Below are 18,061 nucleotides of genomic sequence, written 5' to 3'. Positions count from 1 at the left end.
CATTAAATGATCGTGAGGATGATGATTGAAAATCATTTGTTTTTGCCGGGCTTCATTTCCTGATGAAAAAACATAGCGATGGTTTTGTACTTACGCCAACGTGAATTAAACAACATTATTTTGTTAAATAAAAACATGGTGATGTTTTGTAAATGATTACATGTCTCTTATCTAGCACAGAATATGATCCTATCAGTGACATATGGATATTAACAAATCCGCTATATCAGATACCTGTAGATCTATCAGCTGTTTATTTCACATGAGTTACAGTGTGGCAGCTTTTACGGCTCCCCCTGTTGGATCCATGATCCATTGCAGCTTGTTTCATTAAAATTACATTTATTTATCAAGGGGGCGTATCAAGTCCTGCGGGGGGGGTTTCCTTTTCAGCAGGGGCCCACCCTTTGCAGATCACGGACCCGCACGGGTAAGCGTCTGAAATGAAGCACTACATCTGTATAAGTCATGTGTCTTGAGTAGTCAAAATTACCTACAAATCATTGTACACATTTTTAAATATTATTTGTCTAGCTACAATTCAATACGCTACCAGAGTTGGAATAAGTACTAAGATCTTGTACTTGAGTAAAAGTAGAAGTACCAGAGTGTAGGGATACTCTGTTACAAGCATAAGTCCCTCAATCAAACTGTTCCTCAAGTAAAAGTATTAGCATCAAAATATAGTTAAAGTAGCGATAGTAAAAGTAGTAATTGTGCAGATTGATCCATTTCAGAATAATATATATGATATGATGATGCCTTACAGATAGTGATGCGTACCGGTACGCCGAACCGGTACTGGACTTGTAAAAAGTTTTGGTTCAAGTCCGGTTAAAACCGGAACGTCGGGAACCGGTACTTGGACTCGCAAAAAAACTAGCACTTACGTATATTCTCCTTTTTGTTCTAAACCATTTAAAACCTTCCATAGATCGAGAAATTTGCGCTGAGAAAAGACGAAAAACATTGTATCGGCTTCTGATATGGCGGCCATTACTGAACTCACGAAGTCTCGCAAAATATCGGAACTGCTCGCGAGATCTGTGTTACGTCAAGGGAAGCTAGCGATGTGATTGGCTTAGACATAGTGGACAGCGTGACATAGATGATAGATGCTTAAGTTAACTATGTATGACATTTGTATCAAAATTGTATGTATGTACTGTATAATGTACACATGTAGAGTTGTAGAAAATACATGGTGTACAGACGGTATAGTATACTCTGACTGTACAGTCACTACAGTGTATACTGTATAGTAGGTGTGTAACAGTGTAATGCGTATAGTCTACTCTACACTCTACCTTTCAGCAACGTTTTAGGGATTTAGGCTCAGTCAGCTCAGGGACTGTTTGGTTACTTTAGTTTGGTAAATGAAATGAAAGTTCACTTTAGTTACTCACACAACTTGACACAAGCCATGGGTTCAGGTCTGGACTTATAAATCCGGACCTGAAGCTGAACTTCTGGACTTGAGTCCGGACCTGAACCTGAATGTGAGTCCAGGTACGCAGCACTACTTACAGATCTACTTTTAAACTTAGTTTTATTTTCTTTAATTTTTCATCCTCATGTAGAATGCTATTACGAAACACACGTTTGGTTGTTTATATCATAAAGGACATCTGATTTAATGTGAGGTAGGGAAATAATAATTTGAGTATAAGTATGTGTATATAAATATGTAATTTACAATAGCTGTAAGATGCTTGAAAAGTTTGAAAATGCACCTTGAAAATGCTTGAAAAGTGCTTGAATTTGACTTTGGAAAAGGTGTAAGAACCCTGATAACTACTCCAGCAGCTTTAGATGATCTATCCTGACTAAACGCATTATAACCAGCGATGCCGATGTCAGAGTCTGGGGTATTCTTCTTCAGCCAAGACTCAGTGATGAAAAGAACCCCCGGATTTGAGCTGTGAACGAGTACTTTTATCTGGTCAATTTTTGGCAGTAAGCTTCTAGCATTTACATGTGGAAAACCTAAAGCTTTACGAGAGCATTAGTCAGGGAAAACTCAGATCATTCTGACAAAGATTGACATCAGGGCACAGGTCAGAACTGGGGCTACATACAGTAGAAGGTCCAGGATGAACATGCACATTGCCTGATATCATCAGTAGTAATACAATCAAGGCACGGCCAAGAGCTAGCAGTGAGTCACAATGCCTAGTTGGTTTTGTGCGCACAATGACAATGGAATGTAGCGTAATCATCTTGTGTAGAGACCTCATAATCACACATGATAGTGGTGGCATGGTGTCAGAGTTTATGTTTGGCGTTAGCCCGAGGAACCTGAATATCAGCAAGTCATAGTCTCTGCCTACTGTATGGATACAGTTTGTTACGCAGGTGGGCAGCACTGCTGATGTTAAGTGCGTCGGTTCGCATTTGTTATGTGCAGGAGGGGGTGGGGAGGCGGCGAATAACGCAAAGAAAAAGCAGTACAGTTTGGGATTAGCCATTGTTAGTCCAGTGAGGTAGGAAACAACACTCACCCAGAGGTCAACAGTCCTTGGTATCAGTATATAATATTGATAGATCGTGGTTATCCAGAGGTTAGCAGTCCGTAGTCCAGCAAGCTAGCAGGTAGCTAGCAGCAGGGAAGGTGGAACCAGGCCTCAGCTACAGCAGCACAGCAGAGCAGAGCAGGTGAGAGCAGGCCTCAGCTACAGCAGCACAGCAGAGCAGAGCAGGTGAGAGCAGGCCTTAGCTACAGCAGCACAGCAGAGCAGAGCAGGCCTCAGCTACAGCAGCAGAGCAGAATAGAAACAAACAGCATGCTCTGTTTACCCCTTAGTCATGGCTAATCCATTGAGCTAATCTCCCCCAATCATGAGTGAGAGCCAAGAGAAAATACTTCAATATTCAATTGCCCTCCAGAAATTGACGGCAGAGGACGATCCGGAGGCATACCTGGACATCTTTGAGGGCACAGCGGCGGCATGCGTGTGGCCGGAGGAGGAGTGGGCAGCGCGGCTATTGCCTCTGCTATCTGGGGGTGCGCAGCTAGCCGCCTACAGCCTGTCAGCAGCCTCTCGGCATGTGTACCGACATCTGAGGAAGGCCATCCGGGACCGGCTTGGCAGCACGCCAGAGGGACATCGCCGCCGGTTACGGGCCCTGCCCTTCGAGGACGCTGACCGGCCCTTCTCCTACGCGCAGCAGCTCCTGGATGAAACTAGCCGCTGGCTCCAGCTGGGGGTGCGCTCCGCTGAGGAAGTCGTCGGGCAGGTGGCGCTGGAGCAGTTAATCGCCAGCCTGCCATCTTCGACGGCGAATTCGTTCCAGTGCCATCGCCCCGCCAACCTGGAAGCAGCCGTCGTCCTCGCGGAAGACCACCTCTCGCTTCCCTGGCGGAGCATGAAAGAGTAGCCCCGACCACCGGCCGTCTCAGCGGGCAGACCCGTCCCAGCCCCGAGGAGGAGGTGTCCTGGAGCAGCTGCCCTTTCCTCCCCACCACCACACGGCCCCAACCCCACAGCCCCGACACTTCCCCCCCAAGCCCTACCTTACCCTCCTGTTTTTAACTCTCCCCAGGGTCCGGCCTACGCTTCTGGTCGTCCGGCACCACGGGGGCTCCTCAGACGTCAGGGCAGGATTGCTGGCGGTGCGGGCAGCCCGGCCACTTCCGACGGGAGTGTCCTCTCATGCACGATGTGAGGGTCTAAGGACAGAGGGTGTCGTTTTCTCATACTGATATTCTGCACAAACTGTGCTGTTGTATTTGCTGTAAAGTGTCTTTACTGTAGGTTATTTGTATTATATGTACAGCACTTTGGCTCGACCAAATTGGCTATATAAATTAAACTTGATTTGATTTGAGGCTGTGTCGCAGGCATATGTCTCCTCTGGGGTGGATCTCCCAGGGAACATCAGTGTGCACTCCACCAGAGGAATTTCCTCCTCCACGGCTTTGCACGGAGGAATGTCAGTGGAAGACATTTGCACTGATACATCTTGGTCTTCCCCCTGTTCATTTATTTTTATTTTATTTGAGGGATGTCTCTCATTCCTCTCTGACACACCCTGTACTGAGTGTCCTGCAAAGTGAGTGACGTCAGGGATCTGTTTTGTTTGTTGGTCTATAGAGAGGCGAAGTCACGCCCATCTACTTCCGGTCCATGGGACCCCGGAAGCGAAAAATTATACATTGAATTCAATGGAGAGAGAAAACGTATCTTTTGATCCCTTTTGAATTGTGCCACGAACTACACATATGATGTTTGTCAATCTTAAACAATAATTTCCATGTCAAAAAAGTCACATTTTGTCGTAAAACTGTTGAAATATAAGACTATGAAAAATACGCGACTACAAAGACTACAAATCCCAAATCCCATTCTGGGTCGCGCATGTGATGTCACAGGCGATAATGCTCCAAGTGGTTGCGACTCGTAATTAAAGCGAAGAAGAAGATTTCATAACTGATTTATTCCCTCTAATAAATATAAGAGATTGCTCCAATAAATTCACTTTTACAAGATGCCTGTGTGCTTTGTACCATATTGTAATCACAAAAGTGATCATACCACTTGCTCGTTCTATCGCTTCCCCTCTTATGAAAGGAACAGGAGTCGCTGGATCAGACATATCAGGTAATATCATAGGTAATATACATGTTGTGCATGGAACATAGTCAAGTTAGCTACCTAGCTAGTAGCGACGAGTAGCGAGCACGTTAGTTAGCATTACATTACTTAGCCTTGTCATTTTTAGTAGCCTTACCATTAAGTTATTATTTTATTACATGAAGTACACCAAAATGTTAAACAGTAAGAGTAGTCATCATGGTAAGTATTTCGTGAAATATTTGAAGAGTGGCCTACTGCGCCCTCCACCGGGTGCTAAGGAAGCAGTTCAGGGAGAGTCGAAGGAAGGCAGGCAGGCAGGGAGCTTTGCATGACATTCTTCTGGACATGTGTCATTGTGATCACAGTGAGGGTGAGTCAATCTGTTGGTTGGAAAGATAGTAGTTGAGTGATTACTGAGAGAAAATGATTAAAATAGATAATTATTCAGTGTTGTTACTTTAAAGTGTTGTTACTGACCTTTTTCTCTTTTATTTTCTTTACCTCACCTGTAACTGCTGAGACCCTGAGGAACATGCACACTGGACTGACCTGCTCTGGCAACCTGATTTCCACTATACGTAATAGTATTTGGTTATGGTATATTATTTATATACATCAAAGGCACAACGCACCCCCCAGAGAGACACATGTATTGAGTGTGATATTTTGCATAGGTAATGTGAAATCATCTTTACATACTAGAAAACTGTAGGAGCGGCAACTTGTTTTGAAATTGAATTTTTAATATCCGATAATAAAGTTGATCTGTTTTCTTTATTCTTCTCTCTTCCCAGCTCCATCCATCACCATTCTGGTCCTGCAGGTCCTGCTTGCCAATAAATGCTTTATTTTTTTACAGTTACAAATAAAGTCAATGTATTGTATGACATGAAGTTGTGCTTCATTCTGAGTCAATAATAAATTAATTCTGCCTTCAACTGCAAAATGATTGTGGACTGCACCGACATCCATGTAGCTGCCCCCCAGTAAGATGAACCAAGCAAAGCTGACACTCAACATACAGCTGTGCTCTTAAGTTGACATGAAGAATTTGTGAAATATTGGTAATTATTTGGAAAAAATGACTGACGATGCAGAAAACTTTTTTTATTTAGGAACAGTGGTCAGGTGAAGCATTTATCACTACATATGAACTTAAAAGGCCAAACACACTGGCCAAACACACCTCGTTTACAACTCCCCAGTTGACAGCCATGACTCCGTCTAAATTGTACCCCCTAAGCACCCTCTTCATGAGGGACGCGCATGGAGTGGATGAAAGTCCCGACCTCAGCACAGCACCAAAATTGCTGGCTGTCAATCTGCCCTGCCTGTGTAACTGCCACTGAGGATGTGTCCGCTGTCCTACGGTGGCTGTCTGGATGGCAGCTTGCTGGTCTCTGCTCAGTCGCATTGAGGCAAGAATTGCCTCAAGCCCCCGACCCCCACGCTCCTTCACCAGCTCCGGCACGTTGAAAATGGCCTGATGTTGAGGCTGCAGCTCTGGCTCAGGTGACAAAAGCCATGCCATGCCACGCTGCGCCCCTCAGTGCAGACCTGAACCATTCTACTTCCTCAGTGGCGATGTCTCTGGCCAGTGGGTTGTATGTCTCCTCTTGCTGTTGGTAGAGTTGAGACACCGGCTGGACTACTTTTGAAGTGCCAGGCTTCTTCCACTGGCACTCAACTTCTGTGGAGCTGATCTGCCACATGGCAAATATTGCCAATGCTGCAGCGTGGCTGCATTTGTACATCCCCCGTGCACAACCACAGACAGCGCTCTGCATCGCGCCATCCTCTCCCATGTAGATCTGTACAAATAAAGTAAGTACCATGTTTGTTAACATGCTATAATAGATTGAATGAGCAATACAAGGATGGTCCAGATCTGGGGGTGGGAGGGTTTATTTTTCCATAGTTTTGTCCTCTTGTCTGATTGTTGTTGTTTGTTTTTTCTGAATTTTTTGTAATTTGTGTTGTATTGGTTGTGATTGTACATTGTATTTTTTTAAATGTGTATTACATTTTTGAAAAACATTTGATCAACAAAAAAGGATTTGGTCAGGATCTAGACTCAGTGTGTAGTTTATGAATTAATCAATGCTCTCTACATTAGGAAAACATACCAGTGTACCAGAGGGAGTCACACACAGCTGTGCCTAGATAACCAAACAAATTGACAAGATAACCAAAATCCTTGAATCTACACACAGCAAATAAACTCAAATGACACAACGAGATGTAAAAAGGAGATCACACATATAGTCGATATAAAACTGTCCGCTTCAATCTGAAGAGCAACTAAAACAAAACACGGGAGTGTACCTTGTTCTTGTGAACACTAATGTTATCCACAGCATACACACCCGTATACAGTACACCCGTTCTAGGTTCTGATTGGCTCTCTAGGTTGGCATTCTAGCTTCTGACTGGCTGTCCAGGTTGTCAATCACAGCCGTGGTTCATATTATGCTAGTCGACTCGTAACATCGCTAAACTTTTTTTCTTGACGGTTTTCTCAGTCAACTAATGCTATTGATAACAGTAACATAAGTCAACACAGCCCTGCACACTGCAGTCATTATATGCCGGGTCTGTGGTTCATCATCTTCTTTTTCATTCTCCTCCTTATTGACTGACATTAACCTTAAACATTGCACTCATATTACTCACCAAAACCTTGTAAAGCCGGTCCCGCATGCTGGCTCTTACAGAACCGACTAACTCCCCTTTCGTGTATGTACAGCTCTCAACGTGCCCAGACTTGTAGTGATTTTCACCTCGTTTTATACTTTTATTCTCATTCTGAAAGAATGAGGTGAAATGTGCCAAAGTGACGGTCATCTTTGTGTTGGTGACGCGTATTGTGCGGGACCAGAGAAATGTAGTTCACTGAGCGGCTTAACACAAAAAAATGTGTTACTTCACAGTTTTAAGACACATTTTAATTTTTTTGACTTGCAAAATGTTCTTTTAAATTGACAAACATCATATGTGTCATTCGTGGCACAATTTAAACGGGATCAAAAGATACGTTTTCTCTCTCCATTGAATTCAATGTATAATTTTCCGCTTCCGGGGTCCCATGGAGGCTCCCGGAAGGGGAGGGACTTCGCCTCTCTATAAATGAACAGTCAGTTCATTGCTCCATGCTTAAGTGTTAGCCAAGTTTTTAATTAAGCTCTTGTTCGGGTCCCTCTATATTCAAACACAGGTCACAACTATGTGGCGACACCTTGTGGTAGGAGTGTGTATCTATCTAATCAACACATCCCCTTTTCTTTGAGGTAATATAAACAAATAGTGAAACATCAATTTTAACCAAACATTTTGATTTCTCTACCATGCCATAACAAATAAACATCTCGTCTAATGTAGGCCTACTCAGACTGCTAACTAGCACAAACTTGAAAATTGTCTAAACATTTACACCATTTTAACATCCATTAAACCAGTCTCTCAATTACAGATTCAGTCTATTTGGTTTTCTGATTTCCCTTGTAGATCTTCTGACCACATGTTCACTTGGAGTGTTAGTATCACAGTCTGTCTGTGGTGAAGGTGTGGACTCAGACTCAATGATGGATTCACTGAGCTGTTGACCAGCCTCTTTTGTTTTCATAAGACTGCGACGATTGCGTCTGAAGATTTGTCCTTCCTCTGTCCTCACAGTGAAGGATTGCGGTGCTACTTCCTGAAGAACAGTGGCTTTAGTTCTCCATCCATCAGGACCCTCAATCCTGACGGTGTCATTACTTGATAGTAATGGAAGCTGCTTAGCTGTTCTGTCATAGCATGTTTTCTGCTTAATCTTTTGTTGTTGTAGTTGGTGTTGCAGCTTTGGGTGTCTCTTTGGCTTTGAATAGCTTGGCAGTGTGGTGCGTAATTTACAATTCATCAGAAGTTCAGCAGGTGACAGTCCACACTCCAGAGGTGAGGCTCTGTAGCTGAGTAAAGCGAGGTATGGGTCTGAGCCACTCTCATCAGCTTTCTTTAGAAGTTGCTTGAGAATGTGAACTCCCTTTTCAGCTTTCCCATTTGACTGTGGATAATGAGGACTTGAGGTCACATAATTAAAGTCGTACTGTTCAGCAAATTCTTGCCACTCTCTGCTGTTGAAACACGGTCCGTTGTCACTCACTACTGTGGTAGGTATGCCATATCTGGCAAAAATTGATTTTGAATGTGTTATGACACATGTTGATGATGAGTTTGATAGTAGTGCCATTTCAGGAAAGTTTGAGTAATAGTCAATGACCACTAAATAGTCTTTACCTTTGAGATGAAACAAATCCATTCCAACTTTTTCCCATGGTGCTGTTGGCACATCAGTCACCATCATGGGCTCTTTAGTCTGTTTGTTTCTGTGTGTCTGGCATGTGTCACAAGTACCAATCAGTCTCTCGATGTCTTTATTTATTCCCGGCCAGAAAACACTGTCTCTCGCCCGTCTTTTGCATTTTTCAACACCCAGATGACCTTCATGTATTCTTTGTAGTACTTCCTGTCTCAATGCGCGTGGAATGACAATCCTATCTGTCTGGACTTTGTGTCTGATACAGGAAGAGCAGCAGACACCATGTTCACGTGACTTTTCACATCCTCTTCAGTTTTACTCACATAATCCACTGTAGGTGCTCGTGAGAGAGCGTCAGCAAGTATCAGGTGCTTTCCAGGTGTGTAGATCAGCTGAAAGTCATATCTCTGCATCTTCATCATGAGACGCTGTATCCTTGGTATCATTTCACTTAAATTATTTTTAATGATGGATACAAGTGGACGATGATCTGTCTCTACTATGAATGAAGGTAGGCCATAAACGTAGCTGTGGAACTTCTCCAAGCCATAAACCAGTCCCAGACATTCTTTTTCTATTCGAGCATATCTGCACTCAGTCTGTGTCATTGACCTGGAAGCATAGGCCACTGGTTTCCAATGCTCACCTTCAACTTGTAGGAGCACTGCGCCTATTCCATCCTTTGAAGCATCTGTTGAAACTTTAATCTTCTTTGTTGGGTCAAAGAATGTCAATACAGGTGCAGTTGTGAGTGTCTGTCTGAGTGTTTTCCACTCTTGCTCATGTTTGACTGTCCATTTAAACTAATTTGCTTTGTGCCGGAGCTCACGGATGCAAGATGTCTTTGCAGATAGGTTTGGAATAAATGTACCTATGAAGTTGACCATCCCCATAATGCGAAGTACACCTGTCTTGTCTGTGGGCCTTGGCATATCCTGTATGGCTCTGATCTTTTCTTGGTCAGCTTGTACACCTTGTGCAGAGAGCTTGTCTCCGAGAAAGACAACTTCTTGAACTCCAAACTCGCATTTGCTCTTGTTAAGCTTGAGTCCATACTTGTGTATGCGCTCCAGCACCTTTTTCAGCCTCTCATTGTGTTCTTGTAGTGTAGAGCCCCACACAATGATGTCATCAACATATGCTCGAACACCATCCAGCGCCTCAATGATGTGCTCCATTGCTCTGTGAAATATTTCGGATGCTGAGATGATCCCAAAGGGCAGTCTGAGGAAGCAATATCTGCCAAATGGTGTATTAAAGGTGCAATATTTGGTGCTGCTTTCATCCAATTTCAGCTGCCAAAAGCCTTGAGACGCATCAAGCTTTGTGAAGAAGCTGGCACCTGCCATTTCACTTGTGATTTCCTCACGCTTGGGTATCTGATAATGTTCACGCTTGATGTTTTCATTAAGATCTTTTGGGTCCATGCACACTCTTAAATCACCACTTTTCTTCTTTACACAGACCATCGAGTTAACCCAGTCTGTTGGCTCCTCAACTTTTTTTATCACTCGAGCATTGTCATTCTGTCGAGCTCTTTCTTTAAGCGATCTGTGAGTGGCGCTGGAACTCTTCTTGCAGCATGCACAACTGGCTGTGCATTTTCTTTGAGCTGGATTTTGTATATGAAGGGCAACACACCAAAACCCTTAAACACATCTGCATAACTCTGTACTATACAATCAATAGAGTCATGTGGTGTACTCACAGTTGTGTTGATGCAATACACTCTCTTGACAAGTTCCAAATCTTCATATGCTTTATCACTCAGCAGTGAATCAAGTTCATCAGCGACAACAGAGAAAAGTAGGTGGTGCACTTTACCTTTTGAGGTTACCTTTAATATGCACATGCCAAAACTGTTGATTTTCTGTCCATTATAATCTTTTAGTGCCTGTGTTCTTTTTTTAATTTGTGGCTTATCTTTCATTGCCTTGATGTCAGACAGGCTCATCAGGTTTGCTTTTGCACCAGTATCCAGTTTCATAGTTATTAGTGTCCCGTTAATCATCAGTGGAGCTATCCATTTGTCTTCTCTGATTGAATTAACCTCTTTTTGCTTAGTTTCACAGTTCACCATGCCAACAAAAAATGTCTCACTTAAATCATCATCTTCCACTAAGTTTACAGACTTTCCTTTCTTCCTCATTTCCTTTTGAGAAGCACTGCTTAGCAAAATGGTTCTGGCCCTGGCAAATAGAGCATTGCTTACTGTTAGAAATTAAAATCAATGTTTTAATGGGGAAATGTAGTTTAAACATGCCGTCAGTTTTAATGCAGTTTTACACTGAAAAACCAGAAATTCTTGTGCACAACCAGCTGTTAAGCTTTATTCTGAAACTCTTTCACCTCCGGTTGGCAGTTAGCATGTGGTAAATTTACAATTTCCTAAAGAGGTGAATTTAGTAGCGAAATGATATGGAGTGGTGCAAACCGAAGCCTACTGATTTAACACTACAACTATAGATGTCGAAATACTACCATGCTGAATATTAAATGAAGGTACAGTTTATTTGAATACATTATTGTTTACAGACGAGAGTAGCATGTGACAACATCCGGAATGACCGGAAACCAAACCAGCCGAGAAGTATTTTTTAGAGTATTGATTACAGCGATTAGAATGTGTTACATGAAAAGTGATGAAAGAGAATATGAGGAGAAAAGGCGTGTTAAGCATATATTGAATGTGAAAAGAACCAATCCTCTGTTTAAATGCAACAACGGACATTGGAGACGAGGCGAGCCGCCTGGCGGGGAGGAGCCAGCAGAGGATATATATAACAGCACCGGACGAGGGATCGGGCTCTTCTCTTCCCTAACGAGGAGCGGATCACAGCTGTTTGTCTGACTGAACAATATCATGCTTGTGACCAACCCGCGCCTTTTTTAATTAAAGTACCCAATTGAACTTTCACAGAGACTCCATTTAGTCTCCTTTTAAAGCTTCTCTCCTGGACGGGAGAATAACGAACACAGTTTACATTACCAAATGCCGGACACTGTCGTGGTTTGTGCTTCGAGCCGCAGCGCTTACAGCTGAATGTCCCTTCTTCCGACCGCTGTGTAGGCCGCGTCTGTGCGCGCCATTTGCCTCAGCTGGAGACCGCACCAACTGCTGCGCCATCAATCACGTTAGCCGCTCCCGCCATCTAGCTGAAAGTCCTGACGTGCATTTGGGACAGCTCGCTTGCATGGCAATTTGTATAGCTGTTTCACATGTCAGCTCCGTTTTCCCTTAGCAGCCTTTCTTTGACCTTTTTATCCTCCATGCCAAAAACGATCTGATCCCGCATCATGGAGTCCCTCAGCGTAGCAAAGTTGCATGACTGTGCTTTTAGCTTCAGGTCAGTCAGAAAGCTATCAAAAGGCTCATGCTGCTGCACACGTGAACGGAATACATATCTCTCGTATGTTTCGTTCTTTCTGGGAGAGCAGTGGGCATCAAATTTCTCGAGCACTTTATCCAGTTTGTCTTTATCAGCCTGCTCTTCATACACAAAAGTATTGTACACTTCTATCGCCTGTGGGCCTGCTATAGTTAGCAGTAGCGCTACCTTCCTAGCATCCGGCTTAGTTTCCAGTCCCATGGCCGTGATGTAAAGCTGGAACTGCTGCTTGAAGGTCCGCCAGTTGCTGTCGACATTTCCCGAAAGTTTTAGCGTCTCCGGTGGCTTTAATGAATCCATGTCGCTTGTCACAACTCCTCACTTAATGTGTTTTTATTTTACTTCATAATTGACTCCTGGTAGGCTACCATGTTTTGTTTTTTGGTTGATTAATGAACTGACTCGTGCTCCATGCTTAAGTGTTAGCCAAGTTTTTAATGAAGCTCTTGTTCGGGTCCCTTACCGTACATCTGTATTCAAACATAGGTCACAACTATGTGGCAACACCTTGTGGTAGGAGTGTGTATCTATCTAATCAACACAGGATCCAGCTGTGCGCCTCTCTCCTGCCTCTCGGCACGCAGAGAGCTGCCCTTGTTCCCCCTCTTTTTGTCGCTGGGCAAAGTGTGACCTTCATCTCTACTTTTTCACAGCGGCAGGTATGTATTGTTCCCATCCTTCGTCCCCTCATGGAAAATATTCATGTTATGCTATATTCCAGGAACTGTGATGCGCCATTTGCACGGCGCAAAAGGCATGGGTTATTATCTTAGCAGGTGTGTCTGTGCTTCTAGTACCGGGCGGACCCAGTAGGGCGCAGACTACATCTTGGTTCGCCCTTAACCCAATAGCGATAGTAACTCCAGCTTCTATGAGTATTGGCGTAGCCCTCTAAGTTCTGGGCCCCACTGGCTCCACGAATAGCTGAAGAAAAGTTGTTTGTGTGGGAGCAGATTGTCGGGCCTATTTATACCGGAAGGGAGCCAGAGGGTGGGGCCCACCTCGCGGGTAGGCGTGGACTACAAGTGTTTCCGTGTAGCTTGGGTGCGCAGGGGATTACCCAATAGCGATAGCCTTAGAGGGCTACGCCTATACCCATAGAAGCTGGAGTTACAGTAGGTAACTTCAGTTCCCAGTGGAGGAAGTAGTAGGTGCAAAACTGTCTCAACCAAAGTAAGATTCAAAAAGAGACTTTAATAATGTGTGAGAAATTCAAAATGACATCATTTAATTATGTTTAGCTAAAGGAAAAACAAAACATTTATCGAACTGATTTTAATTGTAGCAACTAACACTTAAGAACAAGACACAATTAAATGTTCCATTAAACCGTTCGCGTTGTCTGGCATTGGAAAAATAATTTGCTTTATAATTCACCAGCAAACTACTCTGCAATCAGATCAACTCACATGTCAAACAAGTCTGTCACACACTTATTCATAACTGCAGGAAGTATGGGGTTAGAATTGTCTCATACATATTTGTGTGAAAATAACAATAATTTGTTTAAATATGTGATTTGTAAATGTAAAACACCTTCCACAAATGCGAACTCACAAATAAATTTGCAAATGTAAAACGGATCTGCAAATACGCCAAATATTTTCACAAATAAAAAAAGATCTGTGAATACTATAATTAATTTACAAATAAACAAAAGGAATTTGTGAATATCTCTTTAACATTGACAACTTTAGATCAGGCATTTGTTAATCCATTTTGCCTTTGTCAACCAAAAATGCGCTTGTGGATCGTCTTTTTACAAACACAGAGTTTTGAGACAAACTTTCCGCCGGTCTCGACCGAAAATCTGCTCGTATCACTCGGTCACTTTCGGAAACCACGTAATGGCCTGCTGTTGACAACATTTCCGCATTTAAGGTTTCAAAGTAAGAGCATGATGGCTTCCCTCTGGAGTTGATGTGTAATAGATATAAGTCATGGTTGATGACCTTCCGGGTCTGTCCAGCAGAGGGCGCGTGTTGCTTGCCGCGGGTGCATAATACATAAGACTTGAAGCAAGCTAACATCGTCTCTGTTTCCTTTGTCTTATATTTTCCCCATATTAGGTGAGTTCATCCGTGAGAAACGTTATATATGTAGACTGACTGTGTATAATATTAATGTGAATAGTGATAGTTGTTAGAGGTATTTTTGGAGGGTTTCTCTAGGTTCTGTAATTGTTGTAGCTGTGTATGCTAGCTTTGCGAGCGCCGTTAGCTATGCTAGCGCAGCTAGCTATGATAGTGTAGTTTAGCTCCAAGAAGGGGAGTTTGGGTGTTAATTTGGATATGTCTGTTTGTACTGTGCATTTAAAAAGTGACATCTTGTGTGTTAAATTGGATGTATGTTTGCAGTACGCGCATTGTTAGTGGTTGTTTTATATCAAGAATCCATGTTCTGTATTATACAGCGTGCTATGTGTACCATGTTGTTGGCGGGCATAATACATAAGACTTGAAGCAAGCTAACATCGTCTCTGTTTCCTTTGTCTTATATTTTCCCCATATTAGGGGCATAACATTTGGAGGCGCTGCTGGGAGATTTGATTTGAGGACCATCCCTGAGTTGTTAGTGGAATCCTCTGATCAATCATCCCCTTAAACAACCCAGTCATCGGAGAAAGGAGCTTGGAAAGGCAGTCGAGGTCGTTTTCAGACAACGTTGGTAACCTGCATCCTGAAGTGTGAAAAGTCACCACTAGGGAGCAGCAAAAAAACCTAATTAATTAAGATAAACCCTCATTTGCTATTTCTGCCCACTTCTCTGATACAATGGAGGCTGAATTGGAGAAGCTGCAGCTGGACATTACAGGTGCATTGTATACACTGACTGTAGAACAACTGATTAAAGTGTGCAATGAACTGGAGATTTCAGGACCGGATAATGTGCATGTGACTGGTAAATCTCGCAGTCAATTAATTTCTCATGTCACAGAGCATAATGAACGTGAAGAAATGGCCGAGCTAGAGGATGAAGGCATGTCCGAACTTCTTAATGTGCAGGATATCATAGACAAAGCCAAAATTACAACAAATGTACATGACAGTGTCAAAAGGGAAGATCTCCAGAAGGAGGTAGAGGCACTAAGGTTGTCATTACAAGAAAAAGAAAATGCAATGCATGACCTAATGAACACAAGCATGAACCACCCTGCCGGGTTCAGCCCCCCAGAAAGAAATCTGGCCCAAGTACTCCCCAGTAGTTCTATGTGGCGCAAAGATCTTAAGATCGCAGGCCAAATAGGCGAGCCAGGACAAAAAGATAGGCTCACATTTTCTAGTCTGGCCAGACAAATTGAAAATGGCTTTAGTAAGGGCTACCCAGAGTCAGAGATCATTGATGCTGTAATCCGTGCCATCACACCAGGCCTGCAGTTACGGAGTTACCTTGAAGGGAAGGAAAACCTTACACTGCCTGCCCTTCGCCGAATTCTCAGGTCTCATTACCAGGAGAAAGGTGCCACAGAGTTATACAAACAACTCACCTCTGAGGTTCAGAGTAGTAAAGAAACGCCTCAAAACTTCCTGATTAGAACTATGGACATGAGACAGAAAATCCTGTTTGCTTCTCAAGAAGCCGAGTCAAACCTAAAATATGACCCAGCACTAGTCCAGAGTCTCTTCATGCATACTGTCCTGACTGGTCTACAGAATGACAATATCAAAAGTGACCTGCAGCCTCTCCTCATGCAGATAAGTACTTCGGATGAGCTGCTGCTGGAGAAAGTGAACATTGCGTACACCAATGAAAAAGAGAGACAGGATAAAAAGAAACTTGCTGCCCCATCACGAGTAACAAATGTGAATACAGTCAAGTCCACTGAAGTTCCGGTGGAAATGAAAAGCACCAGCCAGCAAAACACAGTTACTCTGCCCACTGATCTGCTGTCAGAAATCAAAGGAATGCGCTCTGACATGGTGCTGTTGCAAGCCCTAAGAGCTGAGGTCTCCCAAATCAGAGAAACGATCCAAACGGCCACATCTGCACCCCCACAGCATCCCTCACCAAGCAGAGAACCAGCTAATATTTCCGCCCCTTATCCTGTGTTTTCACCCCAACAACCCTCTCCCTATAGGGCTGAATTCAATGCCAACAGCGTGTACCACCAGCAGCCACCAGCAGCAGTGCAGGAGTACCGACCGGCATTCCACCCGGCACGAGTAAGAGAAACGGCTCAGTTTCAACAAGGGTATGCACCGCAGCGATACTACCCAGCACCACGCCCCCGACCTAGGTGTGTTTCCTGTACTCATGCAGGCGAAGAGTACTGTCAGCATTGCTTTAGGTGTGGAAGCAGTGAACATTTCAGAGCAGGTTGTAAGGCACAGAGGGTAGAGGGACCCACTAGGCGGAGCCCTTTAAACTAAGAGGGGTTGCTCCCATGGGACATGCAGCAACCGGCCACACAGATAAGTCCCAATCTTGTGCAAATTGCAATGAAGAGAAAAAGAGTAGGGAACTACAATACTGTTCAACTTGCAAAATTACACTGTATTGTTCTAAAGAATGTCAGGAGAACCATTGGCCTGCACACAAAAGGCATTGTAAGACATACACATGTTCAGGTATTAAGAAAGCGACACAGTCACATGACAAATCCAAGCACAAACAAAATATTGCAAAAGAAAAAACAGCTACTGTGAGAGAGTTAGTAGGGAAAAAGTGCCTCATCAGGTGTTTCCTACACGAACAGAAAACTCAGGCCCTCTGGGATACAGGTTCACAAATTTGTGCTATAGATGAGGTATGGAAAGAAAGCCATCTAACTGATGTACCGCTAAGAGATGTAGCAGAGCTAATTGACCCTATAGACTCTTTACAAATTGAAGCGGCCAATGGTACAGAAATGCCATATGTTGGTTGGCTTGAAGTGTCCTTTAAACTTACTGCAAGTGATACCGAGTTGCTAATACCCATGCTAGTGCTAAAAGGTAACCAACAGCAGTGTCCCATTATTGGCTTTAATGTCATTGAGCACCTTGTGATAGCCAGTCAGCCAGGCCAGAAAAGACATGGGGATAAAGAGAAGCTTGTACAGGCAGTAAAAATTGCCTTTCCTCATCTTCGAAAAAACAAAGCAAAAGCCTTTATTAATGCTGTGAGTGTAGGACAGACATGTGACTATAACGTAAGAACAGCAAATGAGAGAGTTAGTGTGCCTAAACGTAACTCCATTCAACTCGAGTGTCGAGTACAGGCTCCATTTTTCAAAGAGGATAAAACTCTGGTTTTTGAGCCAAATGAGAACCCACAATGGCCTGAAGGATTAGAGTTTTGTGATACTCTTGTGTCCGTGAAGGCAGATACAGTCCCAAGAATTATTGTTAGTGTGCAAAACACAACAAATCATGACATTACGATGGCAGCAAGAACTATTATTGGAACTGTACAGTCAGTCAGATCAGTATATCCTGCAAACATATTTAAAACAGACCAAAAACCTGCTGCATCAATCCACCATGTCAACGCCCAGATCTCCAGTGAAAGCCCCCCTGTGCATGAGCAGTGGGATCCTCCTGTGGATTTGACTCACCTTGATGAACACCAGAGACAAATAGTCAGTCAGATGCTAAGAAAAGAATCAGACTCATTTTCCAAGTCTGATGACGACATAGGCTGTGTGGAAAACTTGCAAATGAAGATTTCACTACAAGATGCTGAGCCAGTGTCAAGAGCCTACCGCTCTGTTCCAAAACCCTTATACAAGGAGATGAAAGATTACTTACTGGACTTGATAGCACAAGGGTGGGTTGAAAAGTCTATGTCTTCCTACTCCTCTCCAATCGTCTGCGTAA

General features: G+C 43.4%; 1 protein-coding gene across 2 annotated transcripts; it reads left to right on the top strand.

Annotated features, from left to right (window-relative positions):
• Positions 1-3,643: 3,643 nt before the first annotated feature.
• Positions 3,644-17,822, top strand: LOC307030548 (uncharacterized protein). Of its 2 annotated transcripts, none has more exons than XM_079667045.1 (2): positions 3,644-3,662; positions 14,777-17,822. In XM_079667045.1, exon 2 carries the CDS (start codon positions 15,038-15,040, stop codon positions 16,631-16,633), a length of 1,596 nt encoding a protein of 531 aa, XP_079523171.1. In that variant the 5' UTR covers positions 3,644-3,662; positions 14,777-15,037; the 3' UTR covers positions 16,634-17,822. The 2 variants fall into 2 exon arrangements, with proteins under 2 accessions (XP_079523171.1, XP_079523170.1); XM_079667044.1 differs by lacking the exon at positions 3,644-3,662 and adding an exon at positions 14,211-14,332.
• Positions 17,823-18,061: the final 239 nt, after the last annotated feature.

This window comes from Notothenia rossii, assembly GCF_949606895.1.
Source record: "Notothenia rossii genome assembly, chromosome: 1".
Taxonomy (NCBI): domain Eukaryota; kingdom Metazoa; phylum Chordata; class Actinopteri; order Perciformes; family Nototheniidae; genus Notothenia; species Notothenia rossii.
The sequence above is the reverse complement of the archived record's forward strand: the minus strand, read 5'-3'. Positions and strand labels throughout refer to the sequence as shown.